The sequence below is a fragment of the Mustela lutreola genome, chromosome 1, assembly GCF_030435805.1.
Source record: "Mustela lutreola isolate mMusLut2 chromosome 1, mMusLut2.pri, whole genome shotgun sequence".
In the NCBI taxonomy this organism is placed as follows: domain Eukaryota; kingdom Metazoa; phylum Chordata; class Mammalia; order Carnivora; family Mustelidae; genus Mustela; species Mustela lutreola.
In genome coordinates this window covers 139691714-139715208 of record NC_081290.1, presented here as the reverse complement: position 1 = coordinate 139715208, position 23495 = coordinate 139691714, and the positions used below count along the sequence as shown (strand labels likewise).

Below are 23495 nucleotides of genomic sequence, written 5' to 3'. Positions count from 1 at the left end.
TTTTTGCTCTGCTAAATTTTATTTTAAAAGTTCCCCAGAATTATTATTGCCAAAAAAGGGCAATGTCAGTTGCCTACTTATGATATGTAAGCTAAACTAAAACAAATTTTTTAAGAAATATTCTTCTCTACCTTTAAACCGTATGGACATTTATTTTACAACTTTTTTCCTATTTTCTTTAAGTAAATTTATAGAAACAATTATTAATTTATATTTCTTCTCTTTGTACACTCCAAATTATTGTTTGTCTTAGTTTTCAAAAATTTGCTCCAATCAAAATTTTACAGAAGTATAGTTTTTCTATTTTTATATTCCTTGAAACTAATTCATAAATATTTTATTATTTTTTATTGAAGCATAGTTAACATGCATTAATATAATACTTTTGTTTAGCCTTCACATATTTGTGTTTTTTAGTTTTCTTATGCTTCAACAAAATGAAACAAAACAACTTTCTTTTGCTTGATTTTTAGTTTCATACTGTTGTGTTTGGAAAAGGTGCTTGCTTGATATGATTTCAGTTTTCTTTCCTTTTTAAAAAAAGATTTATTTATTTATTTGACAGACAGAGAGAGAGACAGCAAAAGAGGGAATACAAGCAGAGGGAGAGGAAGAAGCAAGCTTCCTGCTGAGCAGGAAGCCTGATGCAGGGCTCAGTTTCAGGACCTGGGATCATGACCTGAGCAACCCAGGCATCCCATGATTTCAGTTTTCTTAAATTGAGATTCGTTTTGTGGCTTTTGTATAATCCATCCTGGAGAATGTTTCATGCGCCCTTGGGAAGGATATGTATTCTGCTGGTTTGGGATGGAATGTTTTGTATATATCTATTAAGTCCACCTGGTCTAATATGTTTTTTAAGGCCAATGTTTCCCTATTGATTTTCTATCTAGATGATCTATTCATTGATGAAAGTAGAATATTAAAGTCCCCTGCCGTTACTGTATTACTATCACTTTCTCTCTTTATGTTTGTTAGTATTTGCTTTATGTATTTACGTGCTCCTAGTTTGGATTCATCCTGGTTTATCCTCTTCTTCGATGTATATAATCATTATGTAATACCTTCATTGTCACTTGTTACAGTCTTTCTTTTTTTTTTTTTAAGATTTTATTTATTCGTTTGATAGAGAGAGAATGCAAGTAGGCAGAGAGGCAGGCAGAGAGAGACAGGGAAGCAGGCTCCCTGCTGAGCAGAGAGCCCAGTGCTGGACTCCATCCCAGGACCCTGAGATCATGACCTGAGCCGAAGGCATCGGCTTTAACCCACTGAGCTACCCAGGTGCCCCCAGTCTTTCTTTTAAATCTGTTTGGTTTTTTTCCTACTATAAATATTGCCACCTAGGCTTTCTTTATGTTTTTCATTTGCATGGAATATCTTTTTCCATCTCTTCACTTTACTTTTCTGTGTGTGTCTTTAGGTCTTAAGTGAATTTCTTGTAGGCAGCATATAAATGGACCTTGTTTTTTATCCATTCAACCATCCTATGTCTTTTGTTTGAAGTGTTTAGGTTATTTACATTAAAAATAGTTACTGATAGGTATGTACTTATTGCCATTTACTTTATTGTTTTCTGTAGTTTGTAGTTCTTCTGTGTTATTGTTTTCTTCTTTCGCTCCTTTCCCTTATGCTTTGGTGACTTCCCTTAGTATTATGTTTGTATTCCTTTCTCTTTATTTTTTTCTGTATAGGTATTTGGTTTATGGGTACCATGAGGTTCATGTTATAACATCCTATATATCTAGAAGTCTATTTTAAGTTGAAGGTTCAAGCACATTCTCAAAGCACTGCATTTTTATCCCCTTCCCCAACAACATGATTGTAATATTCTTATCTTTTTTTTTTTAACTTTTTATTTTTTATAAACATATATTTTTATCCCCAGGGGTACAGGTCTGTGAATCACCAGGTTTACACACTTCACAGCACTCACCAAAGCACATAACCTCCCCAGTGTCCATAATCCCACCCCCTTCTCCCAAACCCCCTCCTCCCAGCAACCCTCAGTTTGTTTTGTGAGATTAAGAGTCACTTATGGTTTGTCTCCCTCCCAATCCCATCTTGTTTCATTGATTCTTCTCCTACCCACTTAAGCCCCCATGTTGCATCACCACTTCCTCATATCAGGGAGATCATATGATAGTCGTCTTTCTCTGCTTGACTTATTTCACTAAGCATGATACACTCTAGTTCCATCCATGTTGTCGCAAATGGCAAGATTTCATTTCTTTTGATGGCTGCATAGTATTCCATTGTGTATATATACCACATCTTCTTGATCCATTCATCTGTTGATGGACATCTAGGTTCTTTCCATAGTTTGGCTATTGTGGACATTGCTGCTATAAACATTCGGGTGCATGTGCCCCTTTGGATCACTACGTTTGTATCTTTAGGGTAAATACCCAGTAGTGCAATTGCTGGGTCATAGGGCATTTCTATTTTCAACATTTTGAGGAACCTCCATGCTGTTTTCCAGAGTGGTTGCACCAGCTTGCATTCCCACCAACAGTGTAGGAGGGTTCCCCTTTCTCCGCATCCTCGCCAGCATCTGTCATTTCCTGACTTGTTGATTTTAGCCATTCTGACTGGTGTGAGGTGATATCTCATTGTGGTTTTGATTTGTATTTCCCTGATGCCAAGTGATATGGAGCACTTTTTCATGTGTCTGTTGGCCATCTGGATGTCTTCTTTGCAGAAATGTCTGTTCATGTCCTCTGCCCATTTCTTGATTGGATTATTTGTTCTTTGGGTGTTGAGTTTGCTAAGTTCTTTATAGATTCTGGACAGTAGTCCTTTATCTGATATGTCGTTTGCAAATATCTTCTCCCATTCTGTCAGTTGTCTTTTGATTTTGTTAACTGTTTCCTTTGCTGTGCAAAAGCTTTTGATCTTGATGAAATCCCAATAGTTCATTTTTGCCCTTGCTTCCCTTGCCTTTGACATTGTTCCTAGGAAGATGTTGCTGCGGCTGAGGTCGAAGTGGTTGCTGCCTGTGTTCTACTCAAGGATTTTGATTGATTCCTTTCGCACATTGAGGTCCTTCATCCATTTTGAGTCTATTTTTGTGGGTGGTGTAAGGAAATGGTCCAATTTCATTTTTCTGCATGTGGCTGTCCAATTTTCCCAGCACCATTTATTGAAGAGGCTGTCTTTTTTCCATTGGACATTCTTTCCTGCTTTGTCGAAGATTAGTTGACCATAGAGTTAAGGGTCTATTTCTGGGCTCTCTATTCTGTTCCATTGATCTGTGTGTCTGTTTTGTGCCAGTACCATGCTGTCTTGATGATGACAGCTTTGTAATAGAGCTTGAAGTCCGGAATTGTGATGCCACCAACGTTGGCTTTCTTTTTCAATATCCCTTTGGCTATTCGAGGTCTTTTCTGGTTCCATATAAATTTTAGCATTATTTGTTACATTTCTTTGAAAAAGATGGATGGTACTTTGATAGGAATTGCATTAAATGTGTAGATTGCTTTAGGTAGCATAGACATTTTCAGAATATTTATTCTTCCAATCCAGGAGCATGGAACATTTTTCCATTTCTTTGTGTCTTCCTCAATTTCTTTCATGAGTACTTTATAGTTTTCTGAGTATAGATTCTGTGCCTCTTTGGTTAGGTTTATTCCTAGGTATCTTATGGTTTTGGGTGCAATTGTAAATGGAATTGACTCCTTAATTTCTCTTTCTTCTGTCTTGCTGTTGGTGTAGAGAAATGCAACTGATTTCTGTGCATTGATTTTATATCCTGACACTTTACTGAATTCCTGTATAAGTTCTAGCAGTTTTGGAGTGGAGTCTTTTGGGTTTTCCATATATAGTATCATATCATCTGTGAAGAGTGATAATTTGACTTCTTCTTTGCCGATTTGGATGCCTTTAATTTCCTTTTGTTGTCTGATTGCTGAGGCTAGGACCTCTAGTACTATGTTGAATAGCAGTGGTGATAATGGACATCCCTGCCGTGTTCCTGACCTTAGTGGAAAAGCTTTCAGTTTTTCCCCATTGAGAATGATATTTGCAGTGGGTTTTTCATAGATGGCTTTGATGATATTGAGGTATGTGCCCTCTATCCCTACACTTTGAAGAGTTTTGATCAGGAAGGGATGCTGTACTTTGTCAAATGCTTTTTATCTTTTAAACTTCACATTAGATATGAGGGTGGTTGATCCATATGACCTTTGTTTTACATTTACCTTTTACCAGTAAAATTTGTTCTTTCATAATTTTCTCATTTCTAGTTATAGTCTTTTCTTTTTTGTTTAATGAAATCCTTTCAACATATTTTGGAGAGCCAGTTTGGCATTGATGAACTCCTTTTAACTTTTGCTTGTCTGGGAAACTATATCTTCCTTCAGCTCTGAATGATAACTTTGTCAGGGAGAGTATTCTTGTTTATAAGTGGTTTTCCTTTCAGGACTTTGAGTATATCATGCCACTTTCTTCTGACCTGTACAGTTTCTGCTGAGAAATTAGTTGTTTTTCTCTTGCTGCTTATAAGATTCTCTCTTTGTTTTTAATTGTCAGTGCATTGTAATATGTTTTGGTGTAGGTTTTTTGGGGTTTGTTTTGTTTGAACTCTCCTTACTGGACTTTGATGTATTTTACGTTGGCCGGGTTAGGGAAGTTTTTAGCGATTATTTCTTCAGATAGGTGTTCTGTTCCTTTCTCTCTTTTCCTTCTGGGACCCTATAATGCACTTGATGTTGTTCCAAGGATCCCTTAAACTATTCTTATTTAAAAAAAATTTTTTTTTGAAGATTTTATTTACTTATTTGACAGACAGAGATCACAAATAGGCAGAGAGGCAGGCAGAGAGGGAGAGGGGGAGGCAGGCTCCCCGCCAAGCAGAGAGCCTGATGTGGGGCTCGATTGCAGGACCCCAAGACTACAATGTGAGCTGAAGTCAGAGGCTTTAACCCACTGATGCTCCAAACTTCTCATTTTTAAAAATTCTTTTTTCTTATTGCCGTTCTGATTGGGTAATTGCCACTACACTGCTTTCCAGATTATTGATCCTTTCTTCTATATCATCTAATCTGCTATTGATTCCCTCTAGTTTTATTTATTTTTTTTAAAAGATTTTATTTATTTATTTGACAGAGAGAGATCACAAGTAGGCAGAGAGGCAGGCAGAGAGAGGAGGAAGCAGGCTCCCTGCAGAGCAGAGAGCCCAATGTGTGGCTCGATCCCAGGACCCTGGGATCATGACCCGAGCTGAAGGCAGAGGCTTTAACCCACTGAGCCACCCAGGTCCCCTCTAGTTTACTTTTTATTTCAGTTATTGTATTCTTTAGCTCTGATTGGTTCTTTTTATATTTTCAATCTCTTTGTTGAAGTTCTCACCCTGTTCTTTTCTTCTGAGTTCAGTAAACATCTTTATGACCATTACTTTGAATTCTTTATCTGGTAGATTGCTTGTCTCCATTTCGTTTAGTTCTTTTTCTAAGGGTTTGTTTTGTTCTTTCATTTGGAACATATTTCTCTGTTTCCTTATTTTGCCTCTCTGTGTTTCTGTGTTAGGTAGATTAGTTATACCTCCAGATTTTGAAGGAATGGCTTTATGCAGAAGGGGCCTAGTAGCACAAACTCCCATGGTCACCTGAGCCAGGTTCCCAGGAGTGTTCCTTATGGTGGGTGGGGCTGCTTGTACCCTTCTGTTGTAGCTTGGTCAAGATTATTGCAGACTCACTGGTTTAGGCAGCTGTCTGTGAGGTCTTTCACTGCTGCGTGTATACTGCTAAGTGGGGCTGGCCCTCAGTGTGAATTGTTGTGAGATCTGGCTGCAACTTTCTAAGTGTTCTAATATTAAGGACCGACTCCCCAGATTGGGCTCACTTAGGAGGTGAGCCTGAGGTTCTGCCTGATGGTGCCCTTCGGGAGTAATTGGAGAAGGAATTGCTTGGGAGGGGCTCCTGACCAACTTAAAGGCGTGTTAGGGAAGGGACTCTGGGCCTGGGTGGATAGGTTGTTTGGGGCAAATCCACAGGGGAATGCCAGGATAGAGCTGGTGGTGCTAGCACTGTAAGTGGAGAGTGTCAGAAATGGCAATTATCACAGGAACCTTAGTGACTCAGTAGACTGAGTGTCCAACTCTTGTTTCTGGCTCAGGTTATGATCCTGAGTAGTAGAGTCAAGCCCTACATTGGGCTGTGCACTCAGGGCTGAGTCTGCTGAGTCTGTTTGGGATACTCTTTCTCCCTCTGCACCTCCCCTGCTTGCACTCTCTAAATGAATGAATGAATTAAATAATAACTATCTTAAAGAAAGAAGGAAAGAAAAGAAAGGAAGGAAGATAGAAATAAATAAATAAAAACAAACAAACAAATAAATAAATAAATGGCACCCACCAATGCTGAGTCAGCTAGTTAGAAGGGAGATATGAAAAACTGTACACATTAGCACTTGCATCCATGGTGAACTTTTCCAATAGATCCCTGCCCCTCTGACAGTTAGTCAGTGGATTTCCTTCACTTGTAGCCCAGATAGTTTTCAAACTGCTACACTGTGTTGGAGTCAGTGACATTGTGCATATGCTCTTTAAGAGTAGAGTTTCTGTTTCCTTCTGTTCTCTGGCTCTCCCAAATATAAGCAAGCATCCTTGGTCTTCAAAGCAAATGTTATAGGTTCTTGTCTTTCTGATGCAGGTCCCCTGGGCTGTGGAACCTCATGTGGGGCTCAGACCCCTCAGTCCTCAGGAAGGGCCTCTGTAGTTGTGATATCACTCACTTGTGGGTCACTGTGCCAGGGATGTGGGCCCTGACTAAATTGTGTCTCCACTCTCTAATAATCTCAATGTGGCTTTTTCTTCATATTTTTTTTTCTACATGATCTGTTCTGCTAGTCTTTATTTCATTCTCAGAGGTAGATGTTCTATATATAGGTGTATATTCTGGTGTATCCACAACAGGAGTTGGGTTTTTAGGGTGCCTGGGTGGCTCAGTCAGCTAGGCATCTGCCTTCAGAAGTCATGGTCCTGGTACCAAGCCCAGCATTGGGCTCCCTGCTCAGAGGGGAGTCTGCTTGTTTCTCTTCTCCTCCCTCCTTGTGCTATCTCTGTCTCTCTAAAATAAATAAATAAAATCTTTTTTTTTTTTAAGAAGTCTTGGGTTCTTGATCTTCCTACTCTGCCATATTGATTCTGCCCTCCCACGATATTTTTAAAAGATTTTATTCATTTATTTGAGGGCGGGTACAGAGGGAGAAGGAGAGAAACCCAAACAGACTCGTCTCTGAGCCCAGAGCTAACAAAGGGCTTGATTTCATGGCCCTGAGCTGAAATCCAGAGTCAGATGCTTAACCAACTGAGCCCCCCATAAGTATTTTAGAAGGCATTTGTCCATATTTTTACTACTAATATTAGTAATATCATTCATCATTCATTCTATCATTTTCTGAAAGTCTTTTATTTTTAAAAAAATTTTTTAAAGATTATTTGAGTGAAAAAGAGAGAGCAAGCAAGGGGAGGGCAAGAGGGAGAGACGCAAACTCCCCACTGGGCGCAAAGCCTGACCTGGGCTCCGTCTCATGACCTCAAGATCATGACCTGAGCCAAAATCAAGAGTCAGATGCTTACGTCTTCCTAGAAACATCTCCTAAGGCAAGGGAAGCAATGGCAAAAATGAACCACTGGGGTTTTTATCAAGATAAAAACCTTTTGTACAGCAAAGGAAACACTCAACAAAACCAAAAAGCAACTGAGAGAATGGGAGAAGATATTTGCAAATGACATATCAAATAAAGGGCTAGTATCCAAAATCCATAAAGAACTTACCAAACTCAACACCCAAAGAACAAATAATCCAATCAAGAAATGGGCACAAGTGTATGTGAACAGATACTTCTGCAAAGAAGACACCCAAATGGCCAACAGACACATGAAAAAGTGCTCAACATCACTCAGCATCAGGAAAATACAAATCAAAACCACAGTGAGATACCACCTCACACCAGTCAGAGTGGCTAAAATTAACCAGTCAGGAACCAAGAGGTGTTGGCGAGGTTGCAGAGAAAGGGGAACCCTCCTATACTGTTGGTGGGAATGCAAGCTTGTGTAGCCACTCTGGAAAACAGTATAGAGGTTCCTCAAAAATATGAAAATAGACCTACCCTATGACCCAGCAATTGTTTATGGGGTATTTACCCTAAAGATACAAATGTAGTGATCTGAAGGGGCATGTGCACCTCAATGTTTATAGCAGCAATGTCCACAATAACAAAACTATGAAAGAGCCTAGATGTCCATCAACAGATGAATGGATAAAGAAGATGTGGTGTATAGACAATGGTATAGACAATGGAATATTATGCAGCCTAATTGGGCTATGACGCTAAGCGAAAAAAGTCAATCAGAGAAAGACAGTTATCATAAGATCTCACTGATATGAGGAATTTGAGAAACAAGACTGAGGATCATAAGGGAAGGGAGGGAAAAATGAAAACCAGAGAGGGAGACAAACTATAAGAGACTCTTTAAAAATTTTTTAAATTTTTTCAGTGTTTCAAGAATCATTGTTTATGCACCACACCCAGGGCTCCATGTAGTATAAGAGACTCTTAATCATGGGAAACAAACTGAGGGTTGCTGGAGGGAAGGGGGATGGGCAGGTTGGGATGGCTAGGTGGTTGACATTGGCGAGGGTATGTGCTGTGGTGAGTACTGTGAATTGTGTAAGACTGATGAATGATTCACAGATCAGTACCCCTGAAACAAATAATACATTATATGTTAATAGGGAAAAAAAAATCTTATATACAACCAAAAAAAAAAAAAAAAAAAAAAACGAGAGAGAGAGAGATGCTTAACCAACTGAGCCACCACGTGCCCCTGAAAGTATTTTAAAACATCATCAGCATAGGGGCGCCTGGTTGGCTCAGTTGGTTAAGCAAATGCCTTCGTCTCAGTTCATGATCCTGGTGTCTAGGACCAAGTCCCACGTCGGGCTCCCTCTGCGGGGAGTCTGCTTCTTCCTCTGACCTTCTCCCCTCTCATGCTCTCTCTGTCTCTCTTTCTCAAATAAATCAAATCTCAAAAAAAAAAAAAAATCAGCAGCATATGTTTAAATCTGCTTTATAATACAGTGATAGTATTATATTCTATCAGTGAAATTTGTTTTTGTGTCTTTTATTATAGAACATACAGTGGGAGAAGTTATTAAATTAGATCCTGGTGGATCTCCAAGAAAAGTATGGGGGAGAAGCCCTACAGATTCAGTTCTAAAGATACTTGGAGAAGCTGAACTACAACTTCAGACAGAACTATTGGAAAACACAACCATTAGAAGTGGTAAGCAGAAACAAGTTGTTTTTCTATAATAGAAGTAATGTTATTAAAATTTAAATTATAGGGGCACTTGAGTAGCTCAGTCAGTTAAGCATCTGCCTTTGGCTCAGGTCATTATCCCAGGGTCCTGGGATGGAGCCCCGCATCAGGCTCCCTGCTTCTCCCTCTATTCTCCCTGCTTGTGCTTTCTCTCTGTCAAATAATTAAATAAAATCTTTTTAAAAAATTTCAAATTGTATTTTTAAGATATGATTACTTTAAGTGATGACATTTTTGTCATAATAATTTTCTAGTTAGGTGGAAAATAGTTGTATTTCTGAGGAGTTGTTTCAAAATTGTAGTCTTGAATTTTGACCTGACATAACCTGGATGGGATCTTAAAAGGAAATGGAAATCTGTTTAGGGTGAGACAGAAAAGCAGAACAGTCAAAACATCATTTTACATGAAGAAAGATACAGGAGCAATGCATGTAGATTCTGGAATTAGGTTGAATAAAGATATCTGTAGTAGCTATGACTGACAACTGAAGACTGGGAAGGTTGAATTGTGAAGCAGGAGGAAAACATTTGTATTCCATAAGTATTATGGGTCTTGGTATTACAGCTATGCATATGAAGATTGTCCATATATAAAACAGGTGTTTTCAGACTTTAAACCTTATTCAAATGAGGGGCTGAATATGGTTTTTCTTTTTTCAGAATTTGTGTCTAGACATGAAAGTGTGTCACTCCTGTGTTCTCTCAGTCTCTTTTTTTCCTCTTAACTGTCTCTGTCAACTTTGTGCATACTTTTATCCTTGCCTTTTTCTTTCTTTCTTTCTTTCTTTTAAATTTTATTTATTTATTTGACAGAGAGAGATCACAAGTAGGCAGAGAGAGAGAGAGAGGGAAGCAGGCTCCCTGCTGAGCAGAGAGCCCGATGTGGGACTCGATCCCAGGACCCTGAGATCATGACCTGAGCCGAAGGCAGCGGCTTAACCCACTGAGCCACCCAGGCGCCCCCCTTGCCTTTTTCATGCAATATTACCACTTATTTGTTTTCATTTGTACCTGTCCTCTGAGAGCAAGGATGATCTCTTTACTCTTTATAGCTTTACTGCTTAACACATAGTAGTAGGAACAGCTAATTAGTGTTCCATAAATAGTTGGTAAATTGAAGTTAAAAAAAGACAAGTAATAAATTACTTCTCAGTTCTAGTTCTCTGAAGATGGATTATTTAAATATGGAGAATATTGAATATAGAGAATTCTCTGAATTAGAGTGATGCTCACATTGGAACTGACAAAAAAAAATAACATAGGAGGTAAGGTTATTCACAGTGTATTTAAATAAATTAGCCAGGTACCAATATGCCAGTGAGATAAACCTGAACATGTGTTATTAAAGTGTAAAAAGTAGACTTATTTTTTTTTACTTTTTTTTTTTGATCATTCTAACACTTTCTTTAGAAAAAAGCAATTTGAAAAGAAATTGTATATAAAATTACATGTTTGAAATAAGGGTAAGTACACAAAATATGTGTATTCGTAATTGTTCACAGTCTTGTGTTTGGAAATTGTGCAGTTGTATGCTAGACACTGATCAAAAACAAAAATACTAGTAACAATATTCTTATATCTTAGTCTGATCCTATTGTCAAAATGCCCAAGGCTTTATTCAGGACAAAGATGCCTCTGGGCTAAAACATTTTCAAAAATAATGATAAAAAATTGAGATTATTTTGTAATCTGAAAGTTCTTTATATGTTTATCCTCATTAGAACTATTACTTTAAAAACATTAGATACTGATTTCTTTTATGTAAAACCATTATTGCTTAATGTATGTAATTTGGTATATAATAATACCTAGGCAGTGGGAAGGCAGGTCTTCTTCATTTTTAAATAATCCATCTTCAGAGAATTGGAACTGAGAAGTAATTTATGATTTGTCTTAACTTTTTTTAAACTTCAATTTATCGAATATTTATAGAACACTAATTAGCTATTCCTGCTCCCATGTGTTAGCAGTAAAGCTACAAAGAGTAAAATGATCATCCTTGCTCTCAGAGGACAGATACAAATGAAAACAAATAAGTGGTAATATTGCATGAAAAAGTCAGGGATAAAAGTATGCACAAAGTTAAGAGGTAGAGTAGAGATGTTTAACTTTATCTTGGATACTTAAAGACTTCTTAGAGTTGTCATCTGTCCTCTTTAATTTTTCCCCTAATTATATTTACTTAGAATATGCTCTGTGCTGGGATTTTAACACAAGTCACAGTTTCTTATCACCTAGAAATCATATGTGACAAAATCTCTGTTGGAAGTGTTGTATGTGTAATGGTATGGAACCACAGATTAGGAGGCTTTACGTTGTCAGTACTGTATAATTTTGTTAAGGATGATAAGGCCCTTTGGATCAGAGAAAGCCACAGAGAGAACAAGTGATTTGAGCTAGGACAAAAATAGAAAAAGAGCTCAATGGGTAAATAAGGAAGAGAATGAAGTTCCAGGGAATACACAGTCCCCGTATATGCAAAGAGAAAAAGGGTTTATTTAATATGTATGTGGGAGCAACTTCATGCTGTGGAAGGAGAATGGGCTCTGGTCCAATTCTGGTTCAGTCACTTGCCCAGTGACATTTGCCCATGGACAAGTTCCACTGACTTTGACATTCAGCTTCGCCATGTGTAGAATAGAAACACTGTTATTAAGGGTTGTTTTGTGGATTTAATGAGGAACATAAAGGACCTGCAGTGGTTCTCTAGTCTTCCAGTCTTTATGCCAGTTTCTCATCAATTTGATTATCTTAAGTTCTTTTTGTAATAGAAGGGCTCCTGTGAACAATATGACCAGAGATTTTGCATGTTAAAAGCAGTATCTCTTGAGACTTTCTTCCTTTTTTTTTTTTTTTTAAGATTTATGTATTTATTATTTGAAAGTGTGCAATGGGGAGAGAGAGAATCTCAAGCAGCCTTTCCACTGAGCACTAACTACCCCAAATGCAGGGCTCAGTCTCATGACCCTGAGATCATGACCAGAGCCCAAATCAAGAATTGGACATCCCTTCCTCTAAGAATTGTACATCCCTTCCTCTAATGTATGCTCAGCCTCCCAGCCATCAGTATCCCTTCTCCAAAGTGGTTACAATTGGTGAACCAACATTGACACATTATGATCACCCCAAATCCATGGTAGACATTAAAGTACACTCTTGATGTTATATTTTTCATGGATTTTGACAATATATAGTGATACATATCCACTATTATAATATCATACAAAACAGTTTACTGCCCTAAAAAATCCCTGTGTTCTACCTATTTATTCCTCCCTCCTTTAGAACTCCTAGCAACCACCAATCTTTATACTATCTCATTAGTTTTGCCTTTTCTAGAATGTTGTGGTTGGAATCATACAATATGTAGTCTTTTCAGACTGGCTTCTTTGGTTAGTAATATACATTTTACCTTTTCTCCATGTCTTTTCATCATATGATACTTCATTTATTTTTAATGCTAAATAATATTACATTGTAGAGATATACCACAATTTGTTTTGTTTGTTTGTTTTTTTAAAGATTTTACTTATTATTTGACAGAGAGAGAAAGGAGGAAGGGGGCTCCCCGCTTAGCAGAGAGCCCGATGTGGAGCTTGATCCTAAAACCCTGGGATCGGGACCTGAGACGAAGGCAGAGGCTTTAACCCACTGAGCCACCCAGGTGCCCCTTTAGTCCATTTTTAAATTGGATTGTTCAGGTTTTTTTAATTGTGGAGCTGTAAGAGTTTTTTGTATATTTTGGTTAACAGTGTTTTAAGTCTTTGCCTTTTGCAGATATTTTCTTCTAGTCTGTGGCTTATCTTCTCATTTTCTTGATAGTGTCTTTCATAGAGCAGAAATTTTAAATTTTAGTGAAGTCCAGCTTATTAATTCTGTCTTTGGTGGATCATGCCTTTGGTGGTATATCTAAAAAGTCATTGCCAAATTCAAGGTCATCTGGATTTTCTTCTCTAATGTTATAATTTTGTGTTTTACATCTACGTCTTTGTTCGATTTTGAGTTCATTTTTGAGAATGGTATAAGGTCTGTGTCTAGATAATGTGTTTGGGGAAAAGGGGCTGGGATATCCAGTACTATTGAATTGCCTTTGCTTTTTTGTTAAAGATCAGTTGACCATATTTATATAGGTCTGTTTCTGACCTATGTTCTGTTTCATTGATCTATTAGTTCTTTAACAAAGAACAAATACCATGCTGTCTTGATTTCCGTAGCTTTATACTAAGTCTTGGAGTTGGGTAGTGTCATTCCTTTAACTGTGTTCTCCTTCAATATTGTGTTGGCTTCTCTGGGTCTTTTGTCTCTTCATAAAAACTTTTAGAATCAGTTTGTTGATATCTACAAAATAACTTGCTGGGATTTTGACTGAGATTGCACTGAATCCGTAGATCAGAGTGGAAAGGACTGACATCTTGACAGTATTGTGTCTTCCTATCCACGAACATGGAATATCTCTTTACCTAATTCTTCATTATTTTTTTTTTTTTAGAGTTTACGTTTTTCTTATCATAGTGTATCTTTTTAATACACGGTCTCCAGTCTTCCCCCACAATCTTAGGAAAGTGTTATTGAATTGTAGTTTTCCTAGTTTTCTGTTCTTTAAATCTTTTTCAGGAACTTCTACTATTTGTATTTTTTATATTTTTCATCTTTAATATCTCTCACTTTCTCTTAAATCCTTTTTCTCACTTTTTAAAAAAGAGTTTATTTGTCAGAAAGAGAGAGACAGGCAGGCAGAAGGAGGAACAGGCTCCCCGCTGATCAAGGAACCCAATGCAGGACTCAGTCCCAGGACCCTGGGATCATGACCTGAGCCAACGGCAGACACTTAACTGACTAAACTACTCCCGAGTCCCTCTCACTTTTTAATTAAATTTTTTTCTCCTGTTCACCTTTTATAGCTCTTAAGACATTTTATGTTTTGTGTAGATGATCTTGTGTTTATTATAGGATATTTATAAGATTTTTTTCTGGTTTTTAACTATCAACTCCCTCATTTCTGATTATTTTCTCATTGTAATTTATATTCTCTAATGTATCATATTCTTAATTTTACTAACAAATATTTAAATAGGTTATAGTTTTAGGTTTTTGTGGGTTTCAGTTATATGTGACAGTGCTTCTCAACTGAGGGTGATTCTACTCACAGAGGACAATTGGCATTTTTGGGAAACATTTTTGGTTATCAACTGGGAGGGGTACTATAGGTATCTAGTAGGTATAGGCCAAAGAAGCTGGTAAATCTTCTACAATGTGTACTATAACAAGTGTTCTCCAAAACAATTAATTATCTAATCTAGTAGTGCCAAAGTTAGGGAACACCTGTCTTTGGGGACATTACTTCTTACTCTGTTTTGTTCTTACAACTTGGACAGAAGTCAACAATAATCCTCGGTTACTTATTTTCACGTGAAATTAGTTTTACTAAACTTTTAGGAGAGTAGAGGCTTTTCTCACTTCATCACTTAGGGCTTCCTTTTCTTTTATTTTCATTAAGTATTTTAAAATTATAACCTTGTAGTTTCTGAGCTCTTCTGTCTCTGCTCCTCTCCCCTACTTTCTCTTTCCTTTGTTTTCTATTATCCCTGCAAAGATCAATTTGGATTCTCCTACCAGTAATTTTTCCTGAGTGGGAGGCTTGGTTCTAGAAGGGGGTTTCAACTGGTTAGTTTTGAGAATCTCAGACCCACATTTCCCCAACGCTTTCTGACTTCTCCATTTACCCCTTCCATTTACTTGCAAATTAAAATGTATAAAAACTATTCCCATTTCAGCTGCTTTTTTTTTTTTTTTTTTTTTTTTTTTTTTTTTTTTTTTTTTTTTTTTTTTTTTTTTTTAAGATTTTATTTATTTATCAGAGAGAGAGAGGGGGAGAGAGCGAACACAGGCAGACAGAATGGCAGGCAGAGGCAGAGGGAGAAGCAGGCTCCCTGCTGAGCAAGGAGCCCGATGTGGGACTCGATCCCGGGACGCTGGGATCATGACCTGAGCCGAAGGCAGCTGCTTAACCAACTGAGCCACCCAGGCGTCCCTCAGCTGCTTTTCTTAAACTGACCCATTATGCTTTCTTGTGAATACCTGCTGGCTATTTTGGAGTTTCTTCTGATTTAGGTTCTGTCAGGTGCCCTTCTATTTCCCTCTTTTGTGCAGATGCTTTTACTACATGAGTTTGAAGGTGTTAGTGATTTGTCCCCATTCACACATAATTGGGAGTTTGTGAGGATACCTTGTCACCTGGATTTGGTTTAGATGTTATTCATGGCTATATGATTCTGCTATCCTGTTGGGTTTTTTTTTTTTTTCTTTTTTTTTTTCTGTTTTGTGCAGGGATTCAGGGAAACTTTTTTAAAATAGCATTCTTGGGGCACCTGGGTGGCTCAGTGGGTTAAGGCCCCTTCCTTTTGCTCAGGTCATGATCCCGGGGACCTGGGATCGAGCCCCACATCAGGCTCTCTGCTTAGCAGGGAGCCTACTTCCACCTCTCTCTCTCTGCCTGCCTCTCTGCCTACTTGTGATCTCTGTCAAATAAATAAAATCTTTTAAAAACAGCATTCTTTGCTAACTTCTCAGAATTTCTTTCTCTTTAAATATTTGATTGATGTATGTTGCTGTAAAACTTTTTCTCACATTTGACTGTTCTTTCCTTCTAAATATGTAACACTCCCAACCACTGTCAGAGAAAATAACTCATGGAAGATGTTCACTTATGATTTTCCATTTTTTTGTAATGTGCTTTGGGTATCAAGATTTTGCTGACATTATAAAACAAACTGGGGAATATTCCTTTTTTTCCTATTTTCTGGAAAACTTTGTAAAAAATTAGTAATTTTTCCTTGATTTGGAAGAATTCAACTATGAAGCCACAGGGACTTGGAGTTATCTCTGTAAGAAGATTTCAGTTATGGATTCACTTTATGTTATAATTTCTTGTGGATATTTAGATTATTTACCGGTATGTGGCAATTAATTTGTTAACATTTTTTAGTCTTCCTAGTTGTCTTTTTGTTACTGCTTTCTAGATTCATTGTATTGTGGTCACAGAACATCATACTGTGTATGATTTTAATCTTGAAATTTGGAAACTTGCTTCATTGCCCAACTTACAGTCTATATTGGTAAATGTTTCGTATGTACTTGGAAAGTTATTGGGTAGTGTATGTATGTTCTGTGTCAAGTTGTTTAATCATTATATTCAAGTCTGTATTTTTACTATTTTCATCTGGTTGTTTTATCAATTATTGAGAGAAGAGTGTTAAGATCTCCCAAATAGATTTGTGTCATTTTCTCCTTTTTTTTTTTAAATTTATTTGACAGACAGAGATCACAAGTAGTCAGAGAGGTAGGCAGAGAAAGAGAGAGAGGAGGAAACAGGCTCCCTGCAGAGCAGAGAGCCTGATGTGAGTCTCGATCCCAGGACCCTGGGGTCGGGACCCGAGCTAAAGGCAGAGGCTTTGACCCACTAAGCCATCCAGGTGCCCTTCATTTTCTCCTTTTAATTCTATAGTATTTTGCTATTTGAAATAAATTATTAAATTGTATGACAATTTAAATTGTGTACTGATTGTTTAGGTTGTTGCATTATATTGTTTAAGTGGTTGCATTAACCTTTTTGTACATCTTCCTGTTGTATTGACCATTTTTATTATTATGACATATTAAATTTATCTCTAGTAACATTACTTCTTTAAAGTCTACTTTATCTTATGTTATGTAGGTATAGCATTTTTTTGTTAATGTTTGCTTGTTATACTTTTTCTGTATCTTTAATTTCTCTGATTTCTTAGATTTATATGTTTCTCTCATCTCAGATCCAACCTGACTTTCTTTGTCTTTTCATCTGAGTGTTTAGTTTGTTCATGCATTAATATAATTACTGATATGGTTTGCTCTTTACTCTGTGCACAGTCTTGCTATGTGTTTTTATGTATTCCATCTGTACTTTGTTTCCTTATTCTTGTACGATTTTTTCCCTCTTTGAACTGATCAAGCATTTCATTTTTCTCTTCTATTTGTTTTAATTATACATTTTTAATTTACTCTTTTGTTTTGATTGTAGAGATTACAAATTGTATGCTTAATTCTACCGTAATGCTCATTCAGATCTACCTTAATTTAGTATTCATATTGCTTCTCAAACCGCATATGAGCCTTTTAACAATATTACACTATCCCTTCTAATCCTTTTGCTTAGTACATACTTTACTAACATATATCTTATGTAGCTCATAAGGCATTATTATGCTAAGCAGTAATCAGTATTCATTTACATTTACCCACAGTTTATTCTTTACAATGTTCTTTATTCCTTCCTGAGATTACATATTTCCATTTGATATTTTTTTCTTTTAAATTGCCTTTGGTATTTCCTGCAGTGCAGATCTGCCCTGTATAAATCCTCTCAGCTTTTGTTTGTCTGAAAAGATCTTTATTTCACTTCCAGCTTTAAGTAATATTCTCAGTGTACTAAATGCTAAGTAGTTAGGGTTTCTTAAGGAGGGGGTTGTTTTTGCTTTATTTCATTTTGTTCTTTGTACATTTTCTTCCAGCATCCATAATTATATGTCATTTATGTGTCTTATTTTTGTTCCTTTGAAAGCAATATGTTTTTTCTGAGCTTTTTTAGTAGTATTTCTTTGTTTTTCAAGTTTTACTGTGATATGAGTAGATGTAGTTTCCTTTGTCTTTAACCTGCTGTTGTTTTTTCAGCTTCTTAAACCTAAAGGTTGATATATCTTCTTTCAATTTGAGGAAGATTGTATTCATTAGATCTTTCTATATTCTGCCCAGTTATTTCTCTTTTTCTCTTTGGACTCTATTTACACATATATTAGACCTTTTGAATTTATCATGTTTGTTTTGGTCTTTAATGCTTTTTAAATATTTTCTTCATTTTTGCTTCAGTATGAATACAGGCATACCTCTGAGATATGGTGGGTTCAGTTTCAGACCACTGCAGTGAAGCAAATATCACAATAAAGCGAGCAAATGAATTTTTTGGTTTCCCAGTGCATAGAGAAGTTTTATTTATTACACTATAGTCTGTTAGGTGTATAATAACATTCTAAGAAGGCAGTGTACACATTTTAATTTAAAAGTACTTATCGCTGGGGCGCCTGGGTGGCTCAGTGGGTTAAGCCGCTGCCTTCGGCTCAGGTCATGATCTCAGGGTCCTGGGATCGAGTCCTGCATCGGGCTCTCTGCTCTGCAGGGAGCCTGCTTCCCTCTCTCTCTCTGCCTGCCTCTCCATCTACTTGTGGTTTCTCTCTGTCAAATAAATAAATAAAATCTTTAAAAAATAATAAAAATAAAAATAAAAGTACTTATCGCTAAAAAAATACTAACGATCATCTGAGCTTTAAGCAAGTCATCATCACTAATCGCAGATGGCCATATCAAATGTGTTATTAAATAACAAATTTAATAATGAAAAGGTGAAATACCGCTATTAGCAAAATGCAACAGAGACACAGAGTGAGCAAACGCTGTTAGAAAAGTGGCACCAATAGACTTGCTTAATGCAAGGTTGCCGTCAACCTTACATTTGTAAAAAAAACACAATTATCTATAAAATGCGGTGAAACAAGGTACGCCTACATTTGTATCGATCTGTCATTTCACTAACTCTGTCTTCTGTGGTCTCTAACCTTCTGAGGTCTCCAAATGAGTCCAGTGAGTTCATAATATCAGATATTGCATTTTTCTATGCTAGAATGTCCATTTATCTTCTTTTATAGATTTCACTTCTCTCTTGAAAATGCCCATAGATTTATCCCTTTGGCCCATCTCTTCCTCTTTTTTCTTGAACATACTGTTCAAAATTATTTTAAAGTACCTATGTCATAAATTTAATACCTGAGGTATCTGTTTATGTTTCTATTATTATCTGTTTCTGTTTTTCTTGTTTTTCAGTCATTTTCTATTTTTTTAAACCATGATTTATGACCGAAGTCAGTAAATTGTGAGATTTTAGGCATTCTAGGATTTATGAGTCCATATGATCCATATTCCTCTTCTTTTAAAATTTTTCTACAGGGACACCTGGGTGGCTCAGTCAGTTAAGTGTCTGACTCTTGGTTTTAGCTCAGGTCATGATCTTGTGGGTCAAGCCATCAAGCCCTGCTTTGCTCTCTGTGCTCAGTGCAGAGTTTGCTTCAGATTCTCATCCTCCCCTCTGCTCCTCCCTGTGCTCACCAGAGCGTGCTCTCTCTCTAAGATAAATAAATAAAATCTTAAAAAAAAAAGTTTTTTCTACAGCACTTAAAAAATGTAAAAACTGTTTTTAACCCATAGATTATACAAACCAGGACACAGGTTATAATTGTTGTACTTGTTTTTTATAATATTTGATTGTATGCCAGACATTGTGGTTGAAAAGTTTAATAGCCTCTGGATAGTGTTATCTTTTTTTTTTTAATTTTTTTTAAGGTTTTATTTATTTATTCGATGGACAGAGATCACAAGTAGGCAGAGAAGCAGGCAGAGAGAGGAAGGGAAGCAGGCTCCCCGCTGAGCAGAGAGCCTGATGTGGGGCTCGATCCTAGGACCCTGGGATCATGACCTGAGCTGAAGGCAGAGGCTTTAACCCACTGAGCCACCCAGGCGCCCCGGATAGTGTTATCTTAAAACTAAATAATACCAGCAGATTACCTTGAAACTATTGAGGTTTGTATTAGACTTCTGTTATGCTCTGTTTGCTTGTTTTTGTAGTTTTTAACTTATTTCAACATGTAGCCCTTACGATGGGGCTTGATCTCCAGTCTCTCTCCCAAATACCACCCAACTAGTCAAATCTTTCCTCAGCATTTTATTCTCCTAACTGCTATTACACCTGCTGAATTTCTTGGAGTACTGCTTTTTGCATGCATAGTTTAGGAGTTAGCCAAAAACAGAGGGGATTTTTTAAAATATTTTTTTATTTTTTTTTAATAAACATTTAATGTATTAATTAGCCCCAGAGGTACAGGTCTGTGAATCACCAGTTTTACACACTTAACAGCACTCACCATAGCACATACCCTCCCCAATGTCCATAACTCCACCACCTTCTCCCTCCCCCCAGCAACCCTCAGTTTGTTTTTGAGATTAAGAGCCAGAGGGGAATTTTTGTTGTTTTATCCTTGTTAGAGGACTTTTGCATAGATTTAAGAGTTACTTATTGGTGACTTATTCTTTTCCATGATTTTGTCATTCAAGTCTGAGTCACTTCTAACATGGTAAGACTGTTGCTTTCTACTTATAATCTATTTACCTGCGCTGATATTTAGAAAATGCCCTCAGAGAAAAGCTGGGATGAAGTTGAGCTCATCTCATATGTTTACCATCTCTCAGTTGAAGTCCATTAGTCCTTGCCTACATCAGTTATTCTCCAGTGACTCCATACAGGTTTTCAATATTTTTTGTCTATCATTTCTACTTATTTTTAGTGGGAGATTAATCCAGTATGAGTTTTATTATCATGGCCAGGAACAAATGTCCATCTACTTTTCTTCAACTGTTTTTTTTTTCTTGACTATAATATTATATTTTCAGTGTTGTAAAACATGTTGAAAATACCAAAAAAACATACTTTAGGAAATTAAAATTACCCATAACACTTCTACCCAGATATGTTTTCATTAATCACATAATTTTTTTAATTTTAAATTTTAGTTGTTATAAAGTTATCTGTGCACATAATTTAAAATGCCAAGTAGCTCTGAAAGTTTTTTTGTTGTTGTTGTTTTTAGCAAAAACAGCAGTCCCTAGACCTCATTCCTTGCCTTATATTCTGCTTCCCAGAGTCACCCACTTTCAGCTCTTTTTTTTTTTATTTCTCCACATAAGTATAAAGCAAATACCTCTACTATTACTTCTTGATTAAAAAAAAAAAATCCCCCAGTTTTAGGTATTACATATGGACTTATTTTGGAAGATGAGGATTTAGCTGCCTCTCATCTGTTCTTTTCCCTCTTGATCTCATCATATACATCTACACATACCATTCTTTTTTTTTTTTTTTTTTTAATTTATTTGACAGAGATCACAGCTAGACAGAGGCAGGCAGAGAGAGAAGGGGAAGCAGCCTCCCCGCAAGCAGAGAGCCTGATGTGGGGCTCGATCCTAGGATGCTGGGATCATGACCTGAGCCGAAGGCAGAGTCTTTAACCCACTGGGCCACCCAGGTGCCCCTACACATACCATTCTTAACATCCTCAAATATAGTTAGATTTTTGGTTAAATCAACATACAGTATTGGTATTGTTATGACTAAGATATATTGTACCATAACTACTTTTCTTTTTTGCATAGTATTTCATTTGCTCTTTAGTGAGTAATTACTTTTTGCTTTGTTTTTCATATAGTTGTTTCTAGTTTGCTGCATATTATCCCCGAGATATGTTTATCTCTTCTTGGAGCATCCCAATACATTAGGTATTATATTGGTATAATCTTGGAAGCATTTCTTTGGAATCCCTCTGACCTCCAAATTAGACAAATTTTTTCTTTGGACTCCTGTAAAGATGTCATCCTGGCCTCTCGCTTAACTTGTCCTACCTAATGTTAGATCTCTTACTGCTTTGTTTTTCTTTATATATTCCCACATTTTACTGGCATTTGTGAGGTGTGTGTGTGTGTGTGTGTGGAGGGGTGGTGTGTAAGAGAGAGTGAGAAAGAGACCATATGTGGTAGAAAATTGCTATTGTCCTTCAGCATCCAATTTTCCCTTCCTCTTTTTTAGTAATAGACTCTCCGCATGCCCACCATTGGTTTGGGTTGGCACATGGCAGTCTACTGGGAAACTACATTTCCCAGCTTCTGTTTTGCAGCTGGAGGTGGCCATGCGAATTGAACAAGTTAAATCCAAAGTAAAATAAATATTCATGTGGTTTTTTACTTTTTTCTTCCTTAATTGAATTCTGATTGACATACAATTCAGCTCACATACTTAACAGTGTGTTTGTGTATATGAGAATGTTTAATTTCCTAGCAAATTTCAAGTATACTGTAGATTATTGACTATAATTAACCATGCTATAGATCTGTAGAACTTATTCATGTTATAACTGAAGGTTTGTACGTTTTACCAATGTCTTCCCATTTCCCCCCCACACCAGCCCCTGGCAACCTCCATTATACTATCTGTTTCTTGGAGTTCAGCCTTTTTAGATTCCACATGTACATGATGCATACAGTGTTTGACTTTCCGTGTCTGGCTTATTTTACTGAGGCAGAGGATAATGTCCTCCAGGTTCACCACACTGTCGCAAATGGTAGGATTTCCCTATTTCTTAAGGCGGATAATATTCCAATATATATGCCACATTTTCTTTACTCATGTACTGATGGACACTTTGTTTTCATGTCTTGGCTACTATGAATAATGCTGTAGTGAACATGGAATACAACTATCTCTTCAAGATACTCATTTCATTTCATTTGGATGTAAACCCAGAAGAGGAGTTGCTGGATCATATGGTAGTTCTATTTTTAACTTTTTAGGAACCTCTGTACTGTTTTCCATAATGGCAAGACGAATTTCCAGTCCTACTTATAGTATACAAGGGTTCCCTTTTTCTACATGCTTTTACCAGAATGTGTTATGTCTTAACTGTTTTATAATAGTTGTATTAACAGGAGTAGATGTTATCTCATTGTGGTTTTGACTTGGATTTTCCCTGATGATTAGTGATATTGAGCACCTTTTCACATACCTGCTTACCATTGGTATGTGTTATTTTGAGAAATGTCTTTTCAGTCCCTTTCCTCATTTTTAATTGGTATTATTAATTAATAGAAAATTAATTTGCCCTTTTTTGCAATAAAGTTTTATGAATTCCTTATATATTTTGAATATTAACCCCTTATCAGGTATATGGTTTGCAAGTATTTTCTATCATTCCGTAAACTTCCATTTCATGTTGTTTATTGTTTCCTTTGCTGTACAGAAGTGGTTTGGTTTGATAGAGTTCCACTCATTTAGTTTTGATTTTGTCTCTTATGCTTTTGGTGTCATATTCAAAAATTCCTTGTTGTGATGTATATGCTCTTTTATGATGAGGTCATTCAGGTGTTTTGCCCTTTCCTCCATTGTTACTGTTTTGGTTTCTAGAAGTTCTTTGTATGTTCTAGATACAAGCCCTTTGTTAGTAATGTGTGTTGTTAATTTATCTCGTCTTTCACTGGTTTGTCCTTT

The 23495-nt window shown here is 36.7% G+C and overlaps 1 protein-coding gene across 6 annotated transcripts in view; it reads left to right on the top strand.

The window, feature by feature from the left end:
* NEK1 (NIMA related kinase 1) overlaps positions 1-23495 on the top strand; it is a 220781-nt gene that overhangs the window by 141549 nt on the left and 55737 nt on the right. For 5 of the 6 annotated variants that reach the window (XM_059175038.1, XM_059175054.1, XM_059175046.1 and 2 more), the window contains one exon: positions 9134-9286. In XM_059175038.1, coding sequence (XP_059031021.1) covers positions 9134-9286 — 153 coding nt within the window. Of the gene's footprint in view, positions 1-9133; positions 9287-12865; positions 12987-23495 lie in introns of those variants that run through there. The other variant, XM_059175061.1, reaches the window with a different exon arrangement.